The sequence below is a fragment of the Hypomesus transpacificus genome, chromosome 24 (assembly GCF_021917145.1).
Source record: "Hypomesus transpacificus isolate Combined female chromosome 24, fHypTra1, whole genome shotgun sequence".
Taxonomy (NCBI): Eukaryota; Metazoa; Chordata; class Actinopteri; order Osmeriformes; family Osmeridae; genus Hypomesus; species Hypomesus transpacificus.
Genome location: NC_061083.1, coordinates 4,934,180 through 4,961,398, shown reverse-complemented (window position 1 = coordinate 4,961,398; position 27,219 = coordinate 4,934,180). Strand labels below are relative to the sequence as shown.

Genomic DNA, 27,219 nt, shown 5'->3' with positions numbered 1-27,219 from the left:
CATTCAGCAGATGAGTTAACTTTTTCAGCTGGTGAAAGGGTATGCCGTAATGATCTCTGAGTACGGTTGTGACTACATTCCTCTTCTATTGTGTAAACAGCACCCCAGGATGCCGCTTTGTAATGACACACACACAAACACACACACGCGTGCGCACACAAACACACACACGTGTGCGCACACAAACACACACACGCGTGCGCACACAAACATACACACACGTGCGCACACAAACACACACACGTGTGCGCACACAAACACACACACGCGTGCGCACACAAACACACACACACGCGTGCGCACACAAACACACACACGCGTGAGCACAAAAACACACACTTACACTCCATTTTCCTTCACATTAAAATGTAAATGAACGAGAACACACACACACATGCAGGCACCCCATCCCCTGTGCACGTCAACACGCCTAATCTCCAACCCCCAAGAAGGTAAGCGTGTCTCCTTTGGATCTTAATCTTTGCCGTTTAACCTCATTCCATGCTCCTCCCTGCCTTCCAGCCCCCTGCCAATCCCTCCCGCTCTCTTTGTCTTCCTTTCGTTGTGTCTCTCCTTGCCTCGGTGCCTCCTTTCGCGCCTCCTCCCTCCTCCTCGCCTCCCTCCTCCTCGCCTCCCTCCTCCTCACTTCCCCTCCTCCTCTATCCAGTTTCGGTAGGAGCAGACCAGTCTGGATCCAGTAGTGTGTGAGTCACCCTAGAAGAACGATTCTGGTTTGGACTGGTGGGGGAAAGAGAGCAGAGCTGTTTGGAGGAGGGGAGAGAGAGAAGGGCTGCTGGGGGGAGGGGAAAGAAAGGAGGAGGCGAGCTCGCGATTTCAAGAGAGGAGGAAGCTAAGCTGGGAGTTTCCGTCTTCGTGTGAGCCCTGGGCTCGTGAAGGCCGCGTGGCTAGCTCACCGCAGCTTCCTGGCGAGTAGCCTGTCAGAGCAGTGATGTCACTGCTTTCAGCCTTGTTTGTGTGACTTCATAGATTGCGAAAGATGACGAGCTAACTGTGAAAGATGATGAGCTAATTGGTAGTTCAACTTAAATGGGTGTGTGATATCACAGAATGCGGCTGGCTCAGAATTCTAATCACTCAGTGACTAATGACTGAAATTCAAATGACTCTTATGTCAATTATGTCAGTGATATCAGAGGCAGGAACCTGTCATCCATAACGGTGTTGTCTGTGGACTATGTTGCAGCTACTACTGGAGATTAATGTAACTGTCTTATCTGTGGATTGTGTTGCAGAAAAGTCAGGAACCAGCCTTAAGTGATACGGGATTTCTGGTGTGTTTCTCTTGATCAAACCCGTAGACAGGGGCACCGCCAGGAATTTTGGGCCCCATGAAAATGAAAATACATATTTATATTTTTTGATGATTTCTATTAGTTTTTCTATTTTTTGGGCCCCCTGTCAGTCAGGGGCCCTTAGAATTGTCCTAGCTTACCCCCCCTATACGGCGCCCCTAAGTCATTGTCTCATTATTTGTTTGTGTATTCTATCTCATTATTCACTACCATTAATATCCTTGAAGTCACACTGTTCTTGCGCAGATGGACAACAATTTCAATTGTTTCATCAATCAGCTAGTGATGATGAGGATAATGATGATGATGATGATGATAATGATGATGATGATGATGATGATGATGATGATGATGATGATGATGATGATGGACCATCTACTGCCAGCTGTCTGGTATCCACATCCCGCTGTGTGCTTGTGGTCCCGACAGTGAACGCTGAAGAGTTACCTACCAGAATCTTATTTATAATGAGGAGTTATAAGTTATTATAGGAATAATGTTAAATTACCAGATTTCCTGTGTCAGGGAATTAATTTATGACTCAAATTGTATTTTCTTAGGTTCGATAACCTCCCATGGTTCAATCAGCAGGCAAACAACAGGAATTCTTTTACATATATTTATTTAATAAAATAACAGTTTTAGAACACAATAAATAAATAGCAAATAAAATAAATAACTAAATATGATATTCTTCATTTGACAAACTAAACATGTGTATCAATATCAAGTAGTAAACCTATGTTTTAACAAGTAGTGTTTGTTCAAAGGTTTTCCAGTCCAATGTCAAGTCTTCAGCTCCGTGTTTGTTTCATCTATTCAAGTTTAAGTTCATGGCAAGTATCATCTGCCAGTCAGTCCTTCAAGTAGCCCAGGAGGACGAGTCTTCTCCTTGAAAGACAGTCACCCATAGGGCGAGCTTCTTGGTCTCTGCGGCAGCGCCCGGAAGAGCTCGCTCTCTCCTTCTCAACCAGAGACATAATAGTTTTTAGGCCCACATAGTTGGGCCTTGTTGCTCTGGTTTCCTTCACTGCTCGCTGCCCAGTCTGTGGTACACCGCCGGGTAGAGGAGGGCAACGACGTAGCCATTCCTGGTGCTCTGGTCGTGCTTGAGGCTTATCACGGCCTCCTGCGAGGGACAGGTAGTGTTCACCAGGAGATCTTCAGACTGGCTTTCCCTCTCATGTTTACAGTTCAGGGACGACTTGTGGAAATCGTCGGCACCGGCTTTCAGTTGCCGAATCTGCTCCTCCGCTGACTGGAAAGCCAGCACCTGGTACTGCGTAAAAGGCACCTCTTCAAATGCGACCTCGGCAGCTGGGCTTTCGTTTGCGACCGCTGTTTCCGCACACGGCTCCTCGGTGTAGATCTGCAGGAACACCACCAGACACAGAGCCAGCAGCCATCGCTTGGCTGGGCTCTTCTCCGCTGGGGGAAGGTACTTGCGGACCTTGGCAGGGTACATCACCCTCATGTTCCTCTTCCGCGGCCGGAGAGACGAGCTGGTATGTTGGGTCTGGTCCGGAATCCGCTCGAAAGTGAAAATTTCGGGCTCTCTGCTCCGGAGCATCGTTCTGTTAGGAAATTGCTCTTGGTTTAAATGATTTTTCGACATTGTCAGTGTCAGGCTGTTTGATCGTGAATACATGATTGTTTCTTAGTTTCTCTTGTGAGTTGTTCGTAACATGACTTTCGGAGCGCAGGTTTATATCTAGTTTAAGGTTGTTTAAAGTTACGCCCATATAGTTAGCCACTCCCTGAATGTTTCCCAAAGCTCTCGAATTGCTCAAATGGGAAAAGTACATAAAAACATGTAAAATCTTAAGTAAATTTGAGCCACGGGTGTTGTCACTTTCTTATCCCAGCTATATCTTCACCCCGTGCGAGATGATGAAATAAGTTATATTTAATTAAGTTTGAGAATGTTCATAATGTGATAGTAGACAATTTCACAAAACTACAATGCGGGATGATCATCTTCATGATGATCCATAATGAAAACCATTATAATGAAAATGTCAATTGTTAGACCTTAAAGTTATGTTATTATGTACTGTGCAACATTAACGTCATGTGTCAGTTTTGTTGTCAAAACACTCAAATGCTACTGTCGGCAGCTGATTCTGTCGCGGGTGAAAATCGGTATTTGGGACGAATTTGACGTAGCAATTGCAGTAAAACTTGTGTCTACCTGTCATGGAAAATTACTTTTGAGCCCAACGAGCAATCCCATCGGGGTTTCATTTGGGCACAAACTTTAAAAGTATTCACTGAATTGATCATTTGCAATGATCAATCAAAGACTATGATCATGATGATGATAAGGTAGTCTCTGCAGATTGGTGTAACGGCTATAGGTGGTGGACTCAAAAGCACGACTCAGAATATTCACAAAAAGGTATTTTTACTGGATACAGAAGGCAGAGACTGACATGAGGTACAAAGACAAACTAGCAAAGAGAGATTGAAAAACAGGGGCTAAATACACTGGGGCTAGATTGAAAACAGGTGCTGTCAAACAGGTGCTGTCAATCAGGGCTGGGGAGGTCAATCACAGGCAGGGTAGGAGACACTGAAATGAGAGGAGAGGTGAGTCCACAGAAAAAACAAAGACATGACCTAGGGTAGGGGTGGCCAACCCTGGTCCTCGAGAGCCTCAGTCCTGCATGTTTTAGATGTTTCCCTGCTCCAGCACACCTGATTCAAATGAATGGTTGTTATCCAAGCCTGAGAATGACCGTTCATTTGAATCAGGTGTGCTGGAGCAGGGAAACATCTAAACATGCAGGACTGAGGCTCTCGAGGACCAGGGTTGGCCACCCCTGACCTAGGGAATAGGGCGGGATGTGACAATTGGCTTGGCTGACAATTGGCTGGTTTAACCCTCCTGTTGTGTTTCTGGCAAAAGAGACCGATTTACAAGTTTTCTCCCTGAAAAATGTATTCCGATTGCCATAAGGTTCCATGACTTTGTCCACACAGTATGACCCCAGGGCCAACCAGATATGCCATCTCCCGGGTTGATGACATAAAATACTGCTTTCAAACTGTTCCTGACAGAGTCCATTGAAACCATAGTCATAAACATGACTAACTTGGAGGGTAGACGTGTTCACAAAGACAACTGGAAGAAGATACACCGGACCAACATCCAAGCAAACATTTAAAATAATCCATATATTATGCTTCTTTCACTCAAAAACGAGTTGCATACGCTTGTGTCAATGAGGTCTACAGGCCATAAATGGCAAACAGAAATTTAAAACTTGTAATATTCGCAAGAACTTTAGTTGCTAAAAAGATGTAACACAACATTAGTAAATAATATATGTATTATTATGGAATTATAATCAGATACAATGGGGCGGTCACTTTTGACCAGGAACATAAAAGTAGTGAACAAGAAACTAACCCAACAGGAGGGTTGAAGGCAGGTGTGTCAGAGGAAACAGTGAGTACAGGACTTTGTTTGGCTACAGCTCAGGAGCCGGAAAAAGGTGCTCCCCCTGTGGGCCTAGGTAGCCTTATCTCCTGTCAGCTTAGCTACTTCCCTGTGTGTCAGTCAGGACTGACAGGGGAAAGTGTGTGACGCAAATTGTGCATTTAGAAAATACACAAAAACATGTTGACACGCTGTCAATGAGGCACACAGTCAGGGAGACACAATGCAGAACAGAGATTCCTCTGTCTCCAGGATTAGTATCACTTCTGCTGTCGTCGGTGATAGAGAAAACCCGGGGGTTCAGCAAAAATAGTCGATGATCTTTCAAGCACGTACTCCAGATGCTGAGATGACTCCACAGACAGACTTGGCATGTAGATGGCCCTGTCAGCCTGGCACACAGCCACATGGTACCAAACTTATAAGTTATCACCATGCAGAAACTGGCGGAGCATGTTGGAGGTCAACGATCCATGCGGAATGGTTATTTAATCTTGATTACCACATTCAGTTCTCAGTTTCAGGAAGTCAGTGAGAATTTCCCTGGTCTCTGGTGATCCACCATCGGTTTCTGTTGGCTGGGCATGATCATCGTTAGCAAGAATTGCCTCTGGGAGGTGTATTCCTGCCAGGCGGAAGGTTGGAGATGTTTATTCGGAGCCATACCTTGCACTCTCTAAACGTGTGTCACCTTGCTAAGATTAGACAGAGATGAACAAACCCGTTCTGCAAACACACAGGAGGGCTGGGAACGATGTGTGTCAGACGTTCAGATGTCTGGTTGGCAGAAACTCGCAGCACACACCCGGACGTGAGAATGTCGACTGTACATTTATCACCGAGCGTTAGGGAGAGGCAGGTTAAGGCCTCTTCTCTACAGTGTTGCCTAAATATGGGAAAACGCCACCACTGCCAACAGTGTCCCCCTTTCCTCCCTCCCTTTCTCTCCCCTTACCGCTCTCCCCTCCCCTCCCGGTTGGTGTTCAGTGTTCTGGAACGGTGTGAAGGCCTGCCAGTCTCCATCTTGGGTTCCCATGTTTGGTTGGCTCCTCTCACAGTCTCCCTGTCAGTCTGAGTGAGTTGTAACTCCATCCTAACCCCCGTTCCAGGTTCACAGATGAACCACTGGTGGGAAGTTTCTTTGGGCTGTTAGTGGCAGTCCGTCTGAGAGGATGGGGTGTATGTGTGTGTGTGTCCAGCCCCTGGTTTCATTGACCCATGTAGCCAGTGTCAACAGGGAGGCTTTTACGGGCAGGACCAATCCCCTCTCTGCCAGGAATCCTGAGGGGGGAGCAGAGGCACAGAACGGGGTGTGTGTGTGTGTGTGTGTAGGGGGGTGCGGTGGGGGTTATGATGGGTGAATGTGGGTCATTGTTGTGAGATAATAAGTGTATGTGTTGATGAGGGGGTATGGCCCTGTGCCTCTCTGTAGCGACCACAGTACGTGCAGCTCCACAGAGTCTCCTGTCCCCTACTGCAGTACCTACAGACAGGGGCATCACACTCGCTCCCCCCCCCCGGCCCACCACTCCGTTCAGCGTTCAGGCCGTGGCTGAGCTTGCCAAACACAACACACACAGGGGAAAGTATAAATCTTTCAGGATTATGAGTAGCCTGTCTAGTCCTCCAGCCTACGTCATCATGGCAAATGACTCCAGAGGTGACTGGAACTCTCACTGAGCTGTTATCATCGGTTCCTCAATCACATTCAGACACCGTAGAGCCCTCACAGCTCTACTCGGACCACATTCACAAGCAGGGCGGGTTCTGTGTCTACCTTAATCCCACATGACAGGATCAGGGTCACAGTTCTGTCACTTAATCTGGCTTGAGGGGTCACCGATTTCAAAACAAAAGGGAGGCATGAAAAACGACTGTTTGTGAGGTGTTTGTTGTGAAAGGCGGCTTTGACAGGGCTTGCATGTAATTGACAACACAGAGGTGGCCATGTTAAGCCTGTGCCATTTCTAGGTATTATGGTTATTTATAGTTTGCTTGAACTTGACCTCTGGCTGGGATTTCGCTTGCGACCTTCTGATAACAATAGAGAGATCAGTCGAGAGTATCGCTGAGGAGAGACACTCACAGGAATGACGCCCTGATGCAGTTTCTTTTAAAGGATTGTGTGCACATACCACACAGGTACCCTAGAGACATACCAGAGGCACATACCTGTTGTCTGTCATCCTGAAGCTATTTACATTTACATTTAGCAGACGCTCTTATCCAGAAAGACTTTGGCCTTTGGAACCCAACACCAGGGTGACGCAGACATCTTAGCTGCCTTAGTTGATTGATTGCTCCTTATTTTGATCGGGCTGCGTTGAATGTCGAGCGGCGGTGATCATTTGTCAGGGGAGTCTGTCACTATGGAGATGTAAATACAGCTGATATATAAATACGTGAGTGAGGTGGCTGAAGAGTGCAGGATAAAACACATGCTCTGAGGCTGACACACAGACTCATAAACACACAAGGACATGGTGACGTACAACGGGACAAAAGCAGAGAGTCTGATAAAGAATTGTGTCATCAAATGTGTGACAAACTTTCACAATGAAAAGAAGTAGCATTGTGAATGCCAGGAACGTTTAGGCATTCTGTGGTTTACTTGGGCCAGTTGTGTGTGTGTGTGTGTGTTTGTGTGTGTGTGTTTGTGTGTGTGTGACACACTGTCTGTGTGAGAAGCAGGTGTTCACACTGATGCGACAGAGATTGTGGATGAAACACACCTTCAGAAATACCTTTCTCAACAGAGAGAGAGGGGACAGCGAAAACACCTCTTTGCATTACTGCTTCTCTGTAAACTTGTTCTCCCGTGTCTGCCTGAGAAGGTTGGAGAGCGAGTTCTTTGTGTGTGTGTGTGTGTGTGTGTGTGTGTGGAAGTGTGTGCTTTTGTGTGGTCTTGTTAAACTATCTTTGTGGATGCTTCTGATCTAATAATAGCATATTAAGTAGTGAACTGAGAAATAATTTACCTCGTGGAGAGATATTCTTGGGGCCCACAATTTCAAATTTAATTTTTAAGAGGTTTTGGTGGGTTTAGAATTTGGGTTAGTGTTAGTGTTAGGGTTGGAATCACATTAAGGGTTAAGGTTAGGATCAGGGATAACATGGTTTTGAATGGGAGTGAATTGTCAATCCTCACTTGGATGGCAAAACAAACCTGAGAGAGTGTGTGTGTGGTTGTGTTTGTGTGAAGTCAATCGAGACATTAAGATAATAAAATCAGAAAATAAATGACATCAGAATGAAGAAGGCAAATGATGATGATTTAATCAAGATTAGCAGACACACAAAACAGAAACATTTCCCACCACAAAAAGCACACATTTCTACCATGGGTCTCCAGGAGTCAGACATGTCTTTTGTGTGCGTGTGGAATAACAGTCATCTGTGATAAGAGCCCCTCTCCCCACTGACCAGCTGAGTGAAACAGCTCTGGCCAGCGACGCTGCATCAGAGGCTGCATCAGCATCACGGTGTTTCTGAGTCCACACGTGCTCATACGCACACGCAACGGAGTTTCTGAGACAGCCTCAGCCAGACACACACACACACGGTGCTGGAAATCGAATGCTCACACACTGAGCTACCCGGCAATGGTGCGCTTGTGTTTTCTTTTTCTCCGTGGGCGGAAGAGAGGGATACCTCTGACACACGTGAGTCACTGGTGGATAGCTCTCTCTTTCTGTCTGCCTCCCCCTCCTTATCTTCCCTTTCTGCCCCTGAGCCGACAGCAGCTAAAATGCAGAGCTGATTGGCTGATGACGGAGAGAGGGGGATCGAGTTACCTTAGACTGGCAACATCTGGCTCGCGCACGGCTCTGAACCAATCAGATCCCGTCTCTGTGTGTTTCAGCTTTCCTGTCAGCTTGGTGTTGCTGCAGTTACCGGCTAACAGGGTCTTTAGTTGTGTGCACCATGAAGGCTAAGCAGTCACGCCACCACACACTCCAGTTGGTCTGTTGTCTGCACCCGTAGCAGCCTCCAGGGCTTCTCTATGCTCGACCCACCCCAGGCCCCGGCCGTGCCCACACAACCCTCTCCCTGCTGGGGCTGGGGCCGGGGGGACAGAGGGGGTCGGGACAGGAGTTCCTGAGGCCCACAGGCAGTCTCCTCGGTGTAGATCTGCAGGAAGAGGAGGGCGGAGAGGAGGACGAGCCAGCGGAGAGCAGAGTCTGGTTCCTCCCTGGGGAGAGGGCGTCTCACCAGGGGAGGGTAGAGGACCTTGAGGGAGCGACGGCTGCGTTGGCGGGGGGGTGGGGGGTGAGCGGGCCCGGGGAGGCAGAGGGCTGCGGGGGCCGTCAGGGCCCCAACGCAAGACGGACTCTCGGAGGTGGAAGAGCACATGACGTCTGCAGATCTCCTTTCTGATCTCTCCTGGAACAACTTGCCTGGTTCTTCTCTTTGAGTTCTTCCGGTGTTTGTCCTCCTGTTGCTCACAGGCGTCAAAGCTTCTTCCTGTCTCGAGATGTTTCAACCTGGATCTCTCGGTTTTCTATTGCTTGGATAAAACTCTCTCCTATCTATCTGTCTATCTGTCGATCTCTCTATCTGGATCGTTTAGATAACCTGGTTGTCTGTAAACTGTTGGACTCCTTCCTCCTTTAAATAGTTGAGTGGGTGTGGCCTGCAGTCCTGCGGGCAGGTAGCCACGCCCTTCTGCAGGTTCTCACAAACTATTTTTAGCCGTAGAAACACCCCTTCACCTCTCCCGTCTGGTCCCACACTGCCCCCTCACGCTCCACCCTGACGATCCCAGGGAACACCTGCAGAAGGTCCGTCTTGTACTGTAATTTGCACACAACAGTATAAAGGCGTGGGCCGTCTTTTCTCGTGAACAGAGCTGGAATAAAGAAATCTGACCTCGATTGAACCATCATTGTTTTCTCCCCTCTGTCATAACGCACAGTCCCTTGTTTCCCAGGTGAAACTCAACTCTATGGAAGCTCCATGAAACTGACAAAAAAGGGAATAGGTGTTTCTCTGAAAGACACAGAGCAGAGGTCATATACCTGGGGTATTCTGATGACAGTTTTAGGGCGAGTGTGTGTGTATGTGAGTGTACATGTGTGTGTAGGTGTAGGCCTCAGGGAGGTATAGGGAAGCTGTGTTTTGCAATCGGGTTTGATCTTTGTGCTCTGATTGCCGAGGTGTTCTTCCTAGAATTTCATGACAGCTCCACACCTCCCAGGGCTGTGACCACAGCACCCAGTTATGGAATGTTTTCTTGGGAATGCATAAGATCTGTTTGGTCTGCCTACTGATCTGCTTCTCACTGTTTGTCTCCCTTCACGGCACGCAACTCCAGGCAAGACACCGTCTCCGACATGTTCGCTCCTCGGATTCTGTCTCCACAAATCCTCTCTCCTCTTTTAATGTTCCGCAATCAAATGCTCTTCTTTCAAAGGCTGTTCGGTTGTGTTCTTCTTTTAGAAGGCTGTTGATTTTCTCTCAGAGTGACTACGTGATCCAGATGAACTATAGACAGAGGCCCATAGTGAGGAAGGGGTCCAGGGCGAGAACTGACAAGGAGGGAGTGGAGTTTCAGGGAGTGAGGGGTTAGTGTTCAGACAAGTCTTCCTGGACCAAACGCTGATGGCAGATGAAGAGGCCATGTGCTCTCGGTACTGCTTCTCACGTTCGGGACAAAGAGGTTTCACTGGGACTGATCAAACAGACAGGACAGCACATTTCTGTGCATCTGTGAATAGATGAACCCAAGTTCACTCAGTCGCGCACCATTAATAAGTTTGCTTCTTTTGTGTGACAATCTGTTTACTTATCCAGCCGGTCTTTTAATTAAAGTTTATTTGTGTCCTGCATGCTGATAACCCTTGGGCCTCTCTTCTAACACTAAATCCCAAATTCAGTTTATGACAGAGACATTTCGGAGAAACAGACACTTAGAAAAATGAGTGAAACTGCCGGCTGTCAATCACTGATCTTAAACACAGAAACCAGGGAGCCACCCTAGCAACCACAAGATAAACCAGCAAAAACAAACTTTTTAACAGACAAACAGCCTAGAAAACTTCTCTGTCTCTCAGGTCAAAAGGTCACATTGAACTCATGGTTTATATCACCTGATGTTGTTTTCAGTGAGTGTGTCTGTATGTGTGTGTATGTAAGTGTCTCTGGAGACAGACTTGCGTGACTGAGGTCTGGATATTGACTCTTAATTTAGTGTCTGACTTTGGCAAATGCAGGAATAATTAGCTATCATTAAGATTCGGTCTGGCATGCAGTCAGGGTGGGAGTGAATGTCTGCGTATTTTTAAAGGCGAGTGTGTGTGTGTGTGTACAGTATTTGATCCTTCACATGCATGATTGAAAGCTACCTCAGGCGAAACTGGTGTTAAAAGATTCTTCATCTCCAACCTCTCTCTGACCCTCAAACAAACCCTCCAGTGCTGTCAGATCCTGGGCGAACTCCCAGCTACCACCGTAACCCAGACACAAACTGACTCCTACCTCCTCGTGAACCCCAAAACCCTGGCGCCCTTTCGTGCCACGTCGGCCTGTTTTCCTGCGGTTGTGGTGGTTGATTATAATAAGTTGAGTACAGTCACTTCTTTGATAATAAACAGTCCTCTGAAGGGCAGGCACATGGATGACCAGGAGACTGGTGCGTGGGATAACCCAGGATGAGGAACGAGGTTGTTTACTGGACTAAGAGCATTATGCAAATAATATTTACAGAGGAGAGCAAGAGTGAGTGGAATAGCGTGTGGAGAGGAAGGAAGTTTGGGGGGGGGGGGGGGGGGGGGTGATGACAAGATTAACAAGTATGTGGGAATATATGTAATCCATGCAAAGTCAGAAAGGCAAATCCAAAATCATTCCATCACTGTTGATGGGGAAAGTTTTGGGTGAGAATTTTGGATGCAAGTCTTTTCTGTGTGAGTAGTTATCTACACCAGTGTTGCACCACATTCATTACAAAAATAGAGTTGACATTTTCCCATTTCAGGTTACCTAGTTACAGTATGTCTTTACAATCCACCCAGGTTGGTAGTCAAAACTCCCCCAGACCAGATTAAACCAGATCCTCTGTCAATGTATGCCAGATATCAAGACTAACTCTCACCTTTAAAATATGTCATTTTGAATATGTATGACTATGTATACAGTATGACTGTATGTGTGTGATAAGAAGTTACTGATAGAGGTCTTGTATGACACAATGTGTGTTTGAGTGAGTGAGGGAGAGAGAGTGAGTGAGTGGGTGTGTGTCTATGTGTGCACCCGCCACACCTTAGCAACCAAACAAGAGCATCAAAAGGGGGTGACCAGTGGGGAGGTGCTGTGTTTAAAATACAAACATTGTTAGAAAGGATGGTAATGGATGTGACACGGCAGGTACTCACATGTAGCCCCTACATCGACGTGGCATTACACTGTCGTAAACACAAACACACACACACCCTCATACCACCATCATCTGTCCATTTAAGGACGCATGGAGATCTCGGCCCATATGTAGTCATGTGTATAGACATGCACAGACTGGACACACCTGGAGCCTGTGTGGGGGTTAGTTATGACTTCAATCCCATTAGATGAAAAGGTCAAAAAGGAATGTAAACAGATGTCTTCAGTCCAGGGTGTTGTCAGTCCATTACTTGTATTGTATCTGGGAAGCAATGCCATTTGGTGGAACATTTCCATTGGACCAGAACACGACCTGATGAAGAATCATCCAATTGGATGGTTTGAGGATTTTAGATATTCCGGCAGTGAAGCCAGGCCATCTCTGAGGGGGACAGCCTGGTTCCTGCCTGGCAGGAGGTCGGACGTCACCAGCGTCCTGTCTGCTCTCTGGCCCAGCAGGGGGCCTCGTTAGTGGGGACAAAGAACCAGGATGGGGTCCTGATTTCCTCTTTGAGGTCTGCGGCAAGTTTCAGCATATTCTTGGGCAGCAGTCACAACACACACACACACTGCGGGGGCATAATGGAGAGGCCCTTGGTGTGGGGTTTCAGGTTGTTGGAGGAGGAGAAAGGCAGAAAGAAGATTCAATGGGAAATTGACCTCAATCGCCAATTTCAGGGCGCAAGACAAAACAAGCACAAACACACACACACACAACCCTTACAAAGCCGTCGCCGTGTTAAATGAGGTCCAGTTCTGTGTCTGAGATGTTGTTATAGAGAAGACAAAGCCTCTTGTTCTCAAGAGCTGAAGAGAACGTTCACATCAGAGGTCTGAAAGCTGCCGTCCTATGCCAGGTTCCCAGCCAGCCCACGCACGTATTCCTCCTTGAGAACCAGACCTACCACACACACACACACACACACAGGGGAACCTCTGTGTGTTTAGCTGAAAACTGAGGCATCCCCTCAGATTTGGTGTAATTGTTGGGAGAGCCACTCACCCAGCACCTCGACCTTTGACCTGCAGCCAGAAGCCCCGTCATTGGTCAAAATCGGGGATGACACAAACTGCACTGACCAGTCTTCACCTCATTGGACAGCATGTCAGCACCCCTCAGAAGAGGTGGGATCACGGGGTTTGTCATGTGACCGCAGAGCTAATCGGTCCATTGTTGTTGCAGATCACTCAGATTCGAAAAACAAGAGATTGTACATTTACATTTAGCAGACACTTATCCAGAGCGACTTACAGTAAGTACAGGGACATTCTCCTCGAGGCAAGTAGGGTGGAGTACCTTTCCCGAGGACACATCATTTGGCATAGCTGGGAATCAAACCGGCAGCCTTCTGATTAATAGCCCGGCTCCATAACCGCTCAACCATCTGACCCCCTAACTCATAACATCATGAAGCTTCGAGTGTATCTAAACACACCTGTGTTAACTCCCCCGGACCATGTTTCCAGGTCTTCTGTTGACTAAGAGATAGTTTGTTGAAAGTTCTCTTCAAGGAGGAAAGAGGTGGAATTGAGTGAACCCAGCCTTTGCAGTTTTAAAAATATTTGGCCTCGGCAGGAGTTTCCCCAGTAGAATCAAAGAGTATAGAATACAGAGGTGCACTTCCTCAAACCAGTCCCATTGTGACATCAGCCATTTGAGCTGAATACACACAAGCGGTAGGAATTTTCCATGACACAGGCACTCAATGGCTGCTTGGTTTATAGTTACGAACCCTAACCTGCAATCTGGGATAGACTGCCACCTAGTGGACAATTTATAGACAGACACTCAAGGGTAGTTCTAAGACAGCACAGCGACAAGTCTGGAACAGAATTAAAGATCCTTTATCCCCCAAACCACCAATTCTGATTACTTTGAAATTAAGACACAAATTACCATTCCAGATCAACGTTATTTAAAGTTCAGGAAATGCAAACTTCTTTGCTAGTAAAACAGATCAAAGAGAGCAGATAAATACATAAAAATATTATTTATTAATTTTCATACTACATGACATAAAAACCAAACAATTCTTTTAAAATAAGAAAGACTGTACAATATAATAGTTCTTTTTTAAAATTGGAAACAGGAAGTGGAAACATTCAAATCTAAACACATAAACAACTTGGTTCAAAACAAACAACAAAAAATCCCTTGGTCCCTCTGTCACCAACGTATGTCTTAGCATGATTGTGGAAAAAAAAACATCTGTACATTTGCATATTCCGTCTTCAGTCTGCTTGCGTTTGCATGGAGGTGCACTGGCCATAACGTCTTTGGTTTGTAACGTGAGAACAACAAAGGGCCATTCCCAAACCAGGCCGGAGTCGTCATCGTCGTCTTAGCTTCCAGGGCAGTCCCAACATGGCAGTAAACAAGCAGGCAAACTAAACAACCAGAACCAGCTGGCATCCGGCTTCAGACTCGGCCACTGATGAGGAGGAAGATGGTAATGCCGGTCAGCAGCCCTATCGTGAGCACCACCCCTGACATGAGTATCACTCGGCAGGCTGGTCTTACACACAGCCGCTGGAAAAGGTTCCTGTTCTGCTCCCCCTCCCTGGAGGACGGTCCCCCGCTCGGCACGCTGGGCAGACCCACGTCCAGGGACTGGCTGACTGACCCCAGGCGCGCCAGGTGGGGGTGATGCTCCGAGGCCCTCTTCACCTGGAGCTGGCCCTTCTGGCGGCTGAAGCGGACGCTGTAGACGCGCTGCATGGCAGCCGGGAGGTAGGAGAGCACGGTGCGGTCGTTGGCCAGGCGAGGGAGTCCCAGGGAGGGGAGGGGCGTAAGGCCGCGACACAGCGGGCACTGGATGCGGTCGGGCTCGGATGACTTGACGTTCATCCGCGCCAGGCACTCCAGGCAGAAGGTGTGCCGGCACTGGAGCATCTTGGGAGTGCGGAACACGTTGTTGAACTGGCTGAAGCACACGGCACACTCCAAGTCAGGGCCTGCCTCCAGGTCTATGGCACAGTCAGGCCCGGGGGGCAGGGAACACAGTTCTGGCTCCAGGTAGGGATCCAGGTCTGGGGGTGGAGGGGCACAGTGGGTGGGTGGCTCTAGGTAGGGGTTCATGGTTGTGGAGGGTGGAGGAGGACAAGGCTCTTCAGTCTTTGGCAGACATGGAGGGAGGTAGGCCTCTAGAGGCCCAGAGGTCCATTGACAGGGGAGGGCTCAGTTGGAGGGGGTGACTGGAGGAGTACCAGCGGGCTGAGGAACAGGTGGAGCCAGAGGAGGAGGACGGGGGAGATGAGATCACAGGTTGGTAGACTGTCAGACTGCTGCACACCCAGGGCTGGTCAGCATGCAGGAGGGCCAGGGATAGCACAGGCACCAGGGCTGCTAGCACATAAAGCAGGGCTGCTGCAAGTGTGTGTGTGTGTGTGTGTGTGGGGGAGGGGGGGGGGGGTGGAGAAAACAAGAGGCAGCTCACTTTGCTGACATCCATACAGCCCATCAGAAAAGATGGGAGGGGTGAATGACTGGCCTTAAGTACGTCATGCTCTGACTATAACAGTACAAATTTGCATTAAGTAAATACATGATGCAAATGGTCCATCGATCCTGACATTTAATTGCAAACAACAAGATGGTTTGAACTGCTGTTTGGGAGATGTTAATGGTCCAGTGACTCATCACGGAAGCCCTGTTAAGAGACTGAAGAATGCAAATGACAGCCAAGGCCCATAACCTTTTCAAGTCTGGTTGCTCAGCCAGTCAGTGGCATAACCACGTGCAAAACTGCGTGCACTTAATATTGATAAACTCACCAGAAACACGGATTTTTTTATAATATGCTAACCCTTACCCAATCAGATGGTAGGCTAGATACGGATATTTAATTCATTCTGGTTGTAGTTTTAAAAGGCTAAACGGATTTTATAGATAAAAGTTTTAACCTGAAAAAAGTAGCCCTCATAGGCCTACCGTCAGTAACATTTATGCCATAAACTATTCCTATGCTATGCCTGACATTCAATCGTAATTAGTTCTAATAATCTACCCGTCAAATCAAACACGCCACACAGCTGCAGAATGTCTAGGCGTATCTTACCCATTTCCAAACCAAACCCAAAAGCGCAGGGTCAAAACATAACGAGCAGTATGAGTTACCTTTCTGATGGCGACCGGAAGGCTATTTCTCTCCCAAAGTTTTCCGCGTTCTCATGGTCCAAGATGCGTCAAGTTTGGTTCTGCCGCGGAGCGCCAGCTGCCAGCCAGGTACAAGGTCATGGCGACCACTGTTCAACCAGCTTCTGTTTTCTTTGTCCGTCTGACATCAAGACTATCTGTCCTGGCTTCCCCAAGCTCCACACATTTGAATACAAGGTGGACACACGAGGAAATATATACGTGTGGTAGGCAAGTTATAGTCAAATGTCCGCGCCGGCAGATAACCGATTGTCTGTATAAACTTCCTCGGTGCAGCGAGTAAGCAGCTTTCCGAAGTGTAACACCTGAACAGAGTTCACGGTGATTAGCTGTCAACGCAGCATCATAAATTACAAACTGAGTAGTCGTCACTGTTTATTTTGTTCTTCCAGTTTTTTTGTATCATTGGCTTTACAAACAAGTATACACTGTCATCCTGCAACTTAAAATCCTTAATACCCAAATCCATCTGGCACGGAACCATGACTTCTCACAGAGCAAGCCCCATGTCCCTTTACTGTCAAATTGAGAGGAATGTTCATGCAATATTTGTCCCAGGTAGAAGGATTTGAGACGTGTTCATGTTAATCAAAATCAATAGATCAGCTATTTATTTTTATTTGTTCATGTATTCTGTCTTGTTATTCATCCTTGATGTAACCTATCTTGTGTTGATGACAATCATGTGCATGATCTAGTCATTATTCGTTTTTTGATATTTAAATTTTGTATTTGCAAGTACGACAAACAACCGCTCATATGGTACAGCTGACAGAAGACAAATAAGACGAGAAGGTCAGAAAGTGAAATAACATTTCAGTCAAAGCATAGGTTATCCTGGTCACAGGGAGAGTGAAAAATGAAAACAACAAAAATATTATTGTTGAGAAGCAAGATTACTCTCTCTCCAGTTGGCTGGTTTTCTGATACTCGTGTATCGAGAACCTGGACTTGGAAGTGTCACCATTGTTGTGGAGATGTACAACAGTTTCCTTCACGAGTCAACTCTGTCCTTAGTGAGACCTGCTGTGTTCACAATGGGCGACGGAGTTATGACGCAGACAAGGTATGGAGATTTAAATCTTTATTTACCAAATATAAACTCACATTTTTCTATCAAAATAAAGACCCAATGCTATGTTACTCCAAAGCAAGAGCCTGGTGAAGGGTCCTAGTAGTTTTTTGTTAATTAACAATTTAAAAATATAAAATGCAGTTGACATGTTTTGAACATCAATGTCTAATAAGGATCCAATGATCCACAAATTGCTATGAACTACCAGCCTCATAATTTCTTTGGTTTGGTTCAGTCCAGTAGGTGGCAGCGCTGATCCTCAGACAGTCTGTTGCTGCAACAGGATCAATGGACAAGTAGGAAGTCCTTATTCTCAAACCCACTGGTCCGAAACTAATGTCCAATCATTTTTTACTCATAATGTCAGAAATTAGCGAGACGTTTACCTTCTTCTACAGTCACATACGTCTACTGACCGCTAAGTGCTACCTTAAGCAAACACCATAAGCCAGGTAGTTAGCAGCCTAGCCTAGCACAGCTCCACTACTCCTCCCTGTCACCCAGACACTGCGGCCCCCTTTACTGTTCTGAGGAGACCAGGAAGTTCCAGAATGACTCAGTGTTCCGGAACATCCCTTCGGTTCTTCCTCCACCCTGTCCTGTCTGCTACGTTGCAGCCTTCAAACCCCACCAAGGGAAGTTGGCCTCCGAGTGAGGACCTCTTTCTAAAGGCCTCCTCCCCTCTCCATAGGGGGGGTAGGGGGGGGGGGTCTGTGGTCCATCCACAGGCAGGGAGGTCTCAGTGCACCCCTAGGTAGCCACGGCGACGTTGTCGTTCGGCGCATGGGGTCAGAAGCGTGCCACCTCGGTCAGGCTGATGTCACCGCCGCCCTGCCCCAGCTGCAGCAGGTGCAGGCCTGTGTTGAAGCTGGCACAGATCAGGTTGGCATGGTCACACGTCGCCAGGGAGACCAGAGGGCCCGCCCCATCCAGCATCAGGGTCCCTAGACAGGCTGGGGGGGGGACACACAGGGAGACACACAGGTTGTCAGGGGAAGAGGAAGGGAAAAGACGCGCATGAGAAAGTGTGTGTGCTTGCATGCGTGTGTGTGAGTGTATGTGTGTGCATGTGTGTGTATATGTGCTTGCGTGTGCCTGTGTGTGTGTGTGTCACCTGCAGTGTTCTGGTCCCAGATCTTGACGGAGCTGTCGTGGGAGGAGGAGGCCACCATGGGGGGTCCGGAGGGGCTCTGGGGCAGGAACACACAGCAGGCTGTGGTCTGGAGGTGACCCCTGTACTCCACCACCTTACAGCCAGGCTGACGGAGGTCCCACAGCTACACACACACACACACACACACACACACACACACACACACACACACACACACACACACACACACACACACACACACACACACACACACACACACAGCCTCATGAGTTAACACACTTGTCACCCGCCCCACTGAGTCCCTAGATGTTCAGGGCATGGCTGACTAGCTTAGTGGTGCTTCCTGGGTGTGAGACAGGTTGTGTAACATAAGCCGAGGTCCAGGAGCCTTTCTGTTGCCACTCGCACTCTTGACATCTACACACGCACGTGTCACACAAACACACCCTATGAGGGCCGTGTTCATGCTCTGGCCCAGTGGTTCCCTACGACACACAGGTGCTCCAATAGCCGTGTGTGAGGCTGGTAAGAAGGATTGTTGTGGTGACAGCTGTGACCTCACAGCCCTGGCCTCACCATGACCTCACAGCCCTGGCCTCGCTGTGACCTCACAGCCCTGGCCTCACCATGACCTCACAGCCCTGGCCTCGCTGTGACCTCACAGCCCTGGCCTCGCTGTGACCTCACAGCCCTGGCCTCACCATGACCTCACAGCCCTGGCCTCGCTGTGACCTCACAGCCCTGGCCTCACCGTGACCTCACAGCCCTGGCCTCGCTGTGACCTCACCGCCGTGGCCTCACCATGACCTCACAGCCCTGGCCTCGCAGCCCTGGCCTCGCCCTGGGCTCACCGTAGCCTCACAGCCCTGGCCTCGCAGCCCTGGCCTCGCAGCCCTGGCCTCGCAGCCCTGGCCTCGCAGCCCTGGCCTCACAGCCCTGGCCTCACAGCCCTGGCCTCGCCCTGGGCTCACCGTGGCCTCACAGCCCTGGCCTCGCCCTGGCCTCACCGTAGCCTCACAGCCCTGGCCTCCGAAGCCGTTGCTGCTGGACAGCAGGTAGTGGCCGTTGGAGCTGATGTCACAGTGGGTCTGGATGTACTGCTTTGCCGGGAACGTGTTGGTCACTTGCCACGACCTACTGTCCCACACTCTGCACACACACACACGGCCGCATGGACAAACACACACACACACATACGGCCGCACACACACACAGTTAGTGGGAGGTACTCTTTGGACCGTGACCATACACAGATGATAAAGTCCACCATCAGACCAGTTGTTGTGGGTTACCATGCCGACCTGATTGTTTTGTCCTCAGATGTCTGGACTATGGAGGAGCTTCCAGGAACCCAGCACACATGAGTCACCTGGAGAGGGCGAGAGACAAGTGGACAGAGAGAGAGAGAGAGAGTTAATGAATGTGTATGTGTGAAGGCAGAGGGGGGTTGGGGGGGCATGATGGAAAGAGGTAGAGAGATAGAGGGAAACAGAGAGAAAGGCAGAGAGACAGAGAGAGACAGAGAGAGATAGAGAGACAGAGAGAGACAGAGAGACAGAGAGAGATAGAGAGACAGAGAGAGATAGAGACAGAGAGACAGAGAGAGATAGAGAGAGACAGAGAGGGCCTACCAGGTTTCTAGAGATGGTGTTCCTCTGTTCACACTCTCCAGACTCGATATCCCAGAGGCACATTGTGTTGTCACGGGAACCGGTGCATAACTTGGTCCCATCTACAGGAAATGCACAGGCGATAGTCAATACTGTACAAGGTATGATGTCATGGTGAAAACCGTCCACAGGGTTTGAAAGAAACCACCAGTAACTAGGGGTGTAACAATACACTCAGCTCATGATTCAATACATATCACCATACTGGGTGTACAATACAAGATGGATCACGATATTTTGAACAACATTTGAAATTAAACTGAAATTCAATTAACAGATATATTTCCTAAACATGAAACCTTTTCAATAATTTTCTTTGTTGTACGTACAATTTAGTGAACTCAGTTAAAGCGATTTCTGTGAATGCACGCATGATGCAGGTGCAGAGTAGGTTGCGTGCTGGTAGCTCAACCAATAGGATCAAACGGACGTCGTATTGTACAAATATTGCCATAACTCTACGATACATAGTGTTAACATTTTGTATTATATTGTTACACCCCTACCAGTTGCATCACATTTAATTCCTTTAGCTGACGCTATTATCCAAAGTGACATAAGCCTACATGTGGTGCATTAAATACAGCAGGAGATCAAAGATCAGAAGGACATAGTGGAGAGTCAGAGTCAGGCTTCTTACCAGGGCTGACCGCCACACCATTGACCACCAGCTCATGACCACAGAACTCCTGGATGGGCTCGTCCCCTTGGTTGATGTCCCACATCAACACAGACTTGTCCCTCGACGCGCTGAAGATCCACGTGCTGCCGGGGAAGCACACCACCTGGGGGGCGAGGGGGAGGAGGAGGAGGAGAGCGAGGAGGAGGAGGAGGAGGGGGAGGAGGAGGGAGAGGAGGAGGGAGAGGAGGGAGAGGAGGAGGAGGAGGAGAGCGAGGAGGAGGAGGAGGAGGGGGAGGAGGAGGGAGAGGAGGAGGGAGAGGAGGGAGAGGAGGAGGAGGAGGAGAGCGAGGAGGAGGAGGGGGAGGGCGAGGAGGAGGAGGAGGAGGAGGAGGAGGAGGAGGAGGAGGAGGAGAGAGGAGGAGGAGGGGGAGGAGGAGGAGGAGGAGGGCGAGGAAGGGGAGGGGGAGGAGGAGGGAGAGGAAGGGGGGGGCGGGGGAGGGAGAGGAGGAGGAGGAGGAAGAGGAGGAGGAGGTCAAAAGGATTCCATGACATGTTTACATTTTATTCACGCTTTTTTAGCAGACATTTAAGTTACACACACATACAGGCCACACACACATCCTCACACAGACTCATGTATGTGAGATGTGATTTGCAGAGCCTCTTAAGATGTCCTACCTTGGTGACCTCTCTGTTGTGGCCCTGATAGGACTGACACAGCCGGCCTCCCCTCCAGTCATAGACCACCACAGCCTGCAGGGACACACACCCAGGCATGAGACAGCAACACACACACACACCTGGTCACTCCCTTCCTCCAAACAGACACACACACACACCTGGTCACTCCCTTCCTCCAGACACACACACACACCTGGTCACTCCCTTCCTCCAAACAGACACACACACACACCTGGTCACTCCCTTCCTCCAGACACACACACACACACCTGGTCACTCCCTTCCTCCAAACACACACACCTGGTCACTCCCTTCCTCCAGACACACACACACTCACCTGGTCACTCCCTCCAGACACACACACACTCACCTGGTCACTCCCTCCAGACACACACAGGTCCGGTGTGAGGCAGGTAACACAGTTGATGGAGCCAGAGTGGGCGGGGTCATGCTGGACCACCTGACTGCTGGACGCAATCTCTGCTGCGTCACCCCTGGACGTCCTGCTCAGGCAAACAACAGTCAGAATTTTTTTTTAGACTATTAGAAATGCCAGTCAGTGTGAGCATTGTCCAAAATACAGCAGACAAGACTTACAATTATAACTGACATACTCATCTGTGATGCAGGCCCATGTCACCTGAAACTACAGAAGAAGCTCGTCTTACCTGTACATGTCAGAGCGTCGTTTGAACTTGCTTTGAAGTTTACCCATGTTCAGATGTGTCCAGTCTCTCTGCTGTGAAGGCTGGTATGCCCGTCAGGCAGCCGCCCTACAGAGGAGAACAGGGACCCTGTTCCTCTCTGTCTGGCCCTGCTGAGAATACAACAACAGCGAGTTACAATAGAGCACCCGAATCTAACGAGCCTCGACACACTGTGTTCTCATTAAAACTGGAGGGCAGTGGGTTTACCAACAACTGTTAGAACATTCAAGCCTTGTGTAAGGGTTTAAAAACACCAGGAGCCAAATGATTATGTAAACCATAAGGGACGAGAGAGAGAGAGAGAGAGAGAGAGAGAGAGAGAGAGAGAGAGAGAGAGAGAGAGAGAGAGAGAGAGAGAGAGAGAGAGAGGACTGCTGTAGGCTGCACCAAGTAGGAAAGGAGCTTGATCCTATTATCCTTCATTAGTGCCACATCGCATTACTAAGACGATGACATAGAAACAGGCTACAATAGCACGGCACCCCCACTAAGCACTAGCTCCACTAGCTAACATGACAACACTCACACACTTTTCTGAAACGATATCAAAATGCTGTTGGCGTAACCCAGACAGCTACCGCTAAATATATTGAGACTCTGAGATGAATAGATCAAAATTACCTTGTGCCTGGAGCCTCGGTATAGAAATGTACGCCGACGGTTTAGCGTTAGCTAGCGGGCAACATGCTAGCTAACTAATCTTGTTTTATCTCTTTCATGCTACGAAGGATGAATAAGCAAGCCAGAGAACGACGTCGCAACACTGCAAAATCCTGAATGACAGAATTATATCAGTTGCCATAACCTGTTTTTAGCAAGTTCGATCACTTTCTGAATTCATAAAGTTGGTGTCCTTTAAGAAGTAGTAAACAATCTTCTTGCTGCAAATCCATGGCTCTCCTCATTCACTTTCCTTAGCGACGTTTTCTCTGTAACTAGGTGGAATTAGGTCACATGACACACAGAGAGGGAGGAGCAACCACTCTGTCAAACACACACACACGCACACATACACACGCACGCACAAACACACACACACACACATACACTCACACACACACAAACACACGACACGACACACTATTCAAAAGTCTAGTTGCATTCAAAACAACAGAAACGTACCATAAACCACCTGTATAAGTGGCGGTCGTATGTTTTGCTCAGTTTAGCCTTCCATTTTTTTGTACTCCTTGGTTTTCAAATGGTGTAGATGTTTCTGGGTAACACAGATATAAGTAATGTTTACAAGTGACACTGATGTCCATGTTATTTATAAAACACACACGTATCTTATATATATCTATGGCCTTTTGTTAGGGTCATTCGTAATCTCAGCATTCCGTATTTTACAAAATAATTAACAGCAAATTATTGATTTTCCTCTCATATAATTCATATAGATTATAGCACATTTAAAATAACTAGAAACAGGTTTTCTTAGATTTTCTGCAACCATTCACCTGTCTGCTGAAATGTTCGTGACGTCAGAATCTCACGGAAGTAACTCCGGCGGCAGCGACGGTCTCTGTGTAGACTGGTAGGAACGGAATGTTTGCCTAGCAAAAGGAATCGAACAATAGTACCCAAAGACTTAGTTATCCTCAAGGAAATTATAGTCAGATTTTAAACACTATTGTGATCAACATATTTACTCAGTAAGATCTGGATAAAGCTCTGTGAGCTTTACGGGAGACGCAGGACAAAATGTCCCTCTTCCAGTCAGCTCTTGATTTCCTAGCTGGGCCCGGTTCCTCCGGAGGTGCGTGTCGGGACCATAATGACTTCGTTGGACAAATTGTGGAGCTCGGTGACATGAAACTCAGAATCAGAAGAGTCATTGCCGAAGGTGAGGTTTTGATTAGGCGTGAGAATTCGTGTTTGTTGTCACTGAATGACAGCTGTCATGTCTGTTGGTTAGCACAACATGCTAGCTGGCTAACAATGTTAGCTAGATTTGGCTTGCTACGTACTCACACGTACAAGCTCAACCTGATACAACCAGCACAGGCACTCCCGTTGTGGGAATCATGTAATGGTCTGGTATAGGTTAAAACAACGTTAGTAGCCTATTTGCTTGCATGTTTTGGTTAACAAGAAGAAGGAATTTCACATCCGTTTGAGTTGTCGTTGTGGTCTGTAGAGAAACTGAATTGTGGAGAGATGAGAACAGCATTTAAGTATCGCTGGTGTGCCTGGGATATCAATTCATCTCTGTCACCTGGGCTGGTGCATGCATCTAGCATGCTGATGTGTAGACCACAATGTTTATGGACTCGTGAACACAGTTACTCTTCAGTGGCTGAGGTGGATCAATGTCAGCCAGCTGTGCTCATGCTACCGTCAGCAGTAAGTTATCCTGGGTTGTCTTAAAATCCTTCCTCGCGAATGCGGAAAGAATCAGAATTGAATGTTAGCCTACCTTCCTTGACATAAATGTCTGGTAGTTGATTTACAAGTTACCATGACTACCTTGCCCTAGATTTGGTTGACTGCTGCCGACATTGATCTCACCGGACTCTTTTCTGCACACACTGTGTGTGTGACATGTGATACCTGATGCGGCAGTGAAGGCTGTGTTTGCCACTTTCTCTGTGCTGGCAAAAAGGGTTTGCACTTTTTGAGGAAAGGGAGAAGGGACTGTTTCAACACTCCGTTGCAGTCTGGAAACGGCACGGCACAATCCGGGTGGAAGTGTGTTTGAGTTTAGATAAGAACTTCCATTGTACATCAATTGGAGTTGTGGGGGCTGTCCTACACGGTTTAAGAAACTGATTAAAGCCCCGTTTTGTTAGATTTTTTGACTATTTTCAGATCCCTGTTTCTTCCGGTATTCGGTTAGCAATCCCCACTATTTTCCCATGAAATCGAAGCGATTGAATGATTGATGATGTAAATAGGGAATGACGATGTAAGTCGGGGAATGACTGACACATTGCTTAACTTGTTAGGCTAAATGTATTCCATTCTAAATGGTAAATATGTTAATAAAACAATACAAATAATCTATTACTCACACACAATTTGGACCATCAACATTAGTCTCTCACAAAAACTACCCCCCATTGTTTTCCGTGTTTATGTCAGATCTCCGTTTTTATGTCTGGATTAGGTCCTCTTTTCCCTCATCGCAGAAATGAAAGCGGCTCTGTGCAGAGCAGGAAAAGGACAGGCTGGTGCAGCAGGATTAAACAATATCTTTGTTTGGCAGAGAAATCAGGACATTGTCACCACTTAGGGGTTCAAGGAGAGTAAGCTTGTGTGCAGACAGGAACACAGAGGAAAAATACAAACGCTCTCAATATGATCGATGTAGAATGGTGGTATGCCATCGATGGAACACCAAGCCTTTAATTTAGCATATTTTCAGACCTCACCCTTATTAGTTCTTGAGGACAAAGTATTTGGTATACATATTCAGTGTGACTAATTGTCATTGTTTGGGATTTTAACAGGGTTAGCAGTGCAACTTTTATCTGATTTCAAAAAGACGCAGAGGAAGTATTACAAAATTTCTTCCTCTGGAGACAGGAAGCTGATATCAGTGTCGTCTCTTTCACTCCCCCCCTATCCTCTCCCATATCTGCAGGTGGATTTGCATTTGTATATGAGGCCCAAGACATAAGCACCAGTAAAGACTATGCCCTCAAGGTAAGCCTGACCCGTGACCCTTCCTAACCCCAAGCCCTGTTACACCATGCCCTGCCCAAACTGACCTGAACTGCTTGAACTGTCTGAACTGTATGTTTGCCCATAAGTCTGTTCAACAAAAGCTCACAGGTCAGTGTGTTTGCAGAGACTACTGTCTAACGAAGAGGAGAAGAACAAGGACATCATCCAGGAGGTCTGCTTCATGGTATCCTTGATTCGACTGCAGAGGTCGCCAGGTTATGGCTCACTGTTTCTCACTGGTTGTATCTAGGACACCGCTGGGTGTGTTGATTTCTGGGTAATTGAGTCCTTGTAGCCAATGGTGGAGCAGTACAGGTTCTTTGACCTCCGACCTCTTCAGAAAAAGCTGTCTGGTCATCCTAATGTGGTCCAGTTCTGCTCAGCAGCGTCCATCAGTAAGGAAGAGTCTGACACGGGCCAGGCAGAGTTCCTCATCCTCACAGAGCTCTGTAAAGGTACCTCCTCTATCCTCCCTTGTGTTCCCCTCCCCTCTCCTCCCCTGTCCTCCCCTGTCCTCTCCTCCCCTGTCCTTCCTCCCCTGTCCTCCCCTGTCCTCACCTCCCCTGTCCTCTCCTCCCCTGTCCTTCCTCCCCTGTCCTTCCTCCCCTGTCCTCCCCTGTCCTCTCCTCCCCTGTCCTCTCCTCCCCTGTCCTTCCTCCCCTGTCCTCCCCTGTCCTCTCCTCCCCTGTCCTTCCTCCCCTGTCCTCCCCTGTCCTCTCCTCCCCTGTCCTCCCCTGTCCTCTCCTCCCCTGTCCTCTCCTCCCCTGTCCTCTCCTCCCCTGTCCTCCCCTGTCCTTCCTCCCCTGTCCTCCCCTGTCCTCACCTCTCCTGTCCTCTCCTCCCCTATCCTCCCTTCCCCTTTCCTCCCCTCCCCTGACCTCCTCTGTCCTCCCCTGTCCTCCCCTGTCCTCTCCTCCCCTGTCCTCTCCTCCCCTGTCCTCTCCTCCCCTGTCCTTCCTCCTCTGTCCTCCCCTGTCCTCCCCTGTCCTCCCCTGTCCTCCCCTGTCCTCCCCTCCTCTCTCCTCCCCTGTCCTCACCTCTCCTGTCCTCCCCTCCCCTGTCCTCTCCTCCCCTCCCCTCCCCTGTCCTCCCCTGTCCTCCCCTGTCCTCCCCTCCTCTCTCCTCCCCTGTCCTCACCTCTCCTGTCCTCCCCTCCCCTGTCCTCACCTCTCCTGTCCTCCCCTCCCCTGTCCTCACCTCTCCTGTCTTCCCCTGTCCTGTCCTCCCCTGTCCTGTCCTCCCCTGTCCTGTCCTCACCTCTCCTGCTGATAGGTGGATAGTCAGTCTCTTCCTCTTCCTGTCTCTCAGGTCAGCTGGTCGACTTCATCAAAAGGGTGGAGCAGAAGGGACCGATGTCATGTGACACGGTGCTGAAGATCTTCTACCAGTCCTG

The 27,219-nt window shown here is 48.4% G+C and overlaps 4 protein-coding genes and 1 long non-coding RNA gene across 10 annotated transcripts in view; 1 reads left to right on the top strand and 4 right to left on the bottom strand.

The window, feature by feature from the left end:
• Positions 1-1,905: 1,905 nt before the first annotated feature.
• Positions 1,906-3,029, bottom strand: ier3 (immediate early response 3). The gene has a single exon (XM_047048324.1). The coding sequence runs from the start codon at positions 2,959-2,961 to the stop codon at positions 2,341-2,343; it is 621 nt and encodes a 206-aa protein (XP_046904280.1). The 5' UTR covers positions 2,962-3,029; the 3' UTR covers positions 1,906-2,340.
• Positions 3,030-8,006: 4,977 nt separating this feature from the next.
• Positions 8,007-14,031, bottom strand: LOC124486812. The gene is made up of 2 exons (XR_006958304.1): positions 13,136-14,031; positions 8,007-13,033 (listed from the first exon to the last, which is right to left on the bottom strand). It is a non-coding gene; the product is annotated as an uncharacterized LOC124486812 (long non-coding RNA).
• Positions 14,032-14,108: 77 nt separating this feature from the next.
• On the bottom strand, positions 14,109-16,469 carry LOC124486603 (RING finger protein 223). 2 transcript variants are annotated; one of them, XM_047048317.1, is made up of 2 exons: positions 16,250-16,469; positions 14,109-15,499 (listed from the first exon to the last, which is right to left on the bottom strand). In XM_047048317.1, the coding sequence occupies exon 2, from the start codon at positions 15,209-15,211 to the stop codon at positions 14,552-14,554; it is 660 nt and encodes a 219-aa protein (XP_046904273.1). In that variant the 5' UTR covers positions 15,212-15,499; positions 16,250-16,469; the 3' UTR covers positions 14,109-14,551. The 2 variants fall into 2 exon arrangements, with proteins under 2 accessions (XP_046904273.1, XP_046904274.1); XM_047048318.1 differs by having other exon boundaries at positions 14,109-15,496.
• Positions 16,470-17,357: 888 nt separating this feature from the next.
• Positions 17,358-23,691, bottom strand: wdr31 (WD repeat domain 31). 4 transcript variants are annotated; one of them, XM_047048563.1, is made up of 11 exons: positions 23,618-23,691; positions 23,280-23,373; positions 22,119-22,267; positions 21,821-21,953; positions 21,448-21,522; positions 20,788-20,932; positions 20,109-20,209; positions 19,779-19,846; positions 19,449-19,626; positions 18,478-18,640; positions 17,358-18,316 (listed from the first exon to the last, which is right to left on the bottom strand). In XM_047048563.1, exons 3-11 carry the CDS (start codon positions 22,163-22,165, stop codon positions 18,153-18,155), a joined length of 1,074 nt encoding a protein of 357 aa, XP_046904519.1. In that variant the 5' UTR covers positions 22,166-22,267; positions 23,280-23,373; positions 23,618-23,691; the 3' UTR covers positions 17,358-18,152. The 4 variants fall into 4 exon arrangements, with proteins under 4 accessions (XP_046904519.1, XP_046904518.1, XP_046904520.1 ...); XM_047048562.1 differs by lacking the exons at positions 23,280-23,373; positions 23,618-23,691 and adding an exon at positions 22,779-23,145; XM_047048564.1 differs by lacking the exons at positions 23,280-23,373; positions 23,618-23,691 and adding an exon at positions 22,779-23,145 and having other exon boundaries at positions 22,119-22,264.
• Positions 23,660-27,219, top strand: part of gak (cyclin G associated kinase) — a 20,271-nt gene continuing 16,711 nt past the window's right edge. For both annotated transcript variants that reach the window (XM_047048560.1, XM_047048558.1), the window contains exons 1-5: positions 23,660-24,003; positions 25,744-25,805; positions 25,951-26,010; positions 26,167-26,281; positions 27,135-27,219. The exon at positions 27,135-27,219 is cut by the window's right edge and continues 58 nt beyond it. In XM_047048560.1, coding sequence (XP_046904516.1) covers positions 23,862-24,003; positions 25,744-25,805; positions 25,951-26,010; positions 26,167-26,281; positions 27,135-27,219 — 464 coding nt within the window. In that variant the 5' untranslated portion in view covers positions 23,660-23,861. The remainder of the gene's footprint in view (positions 24,004-25,743; positions 25,806-25,950; positions 26,011-26,166; positions 26,282-27,134) is intronic.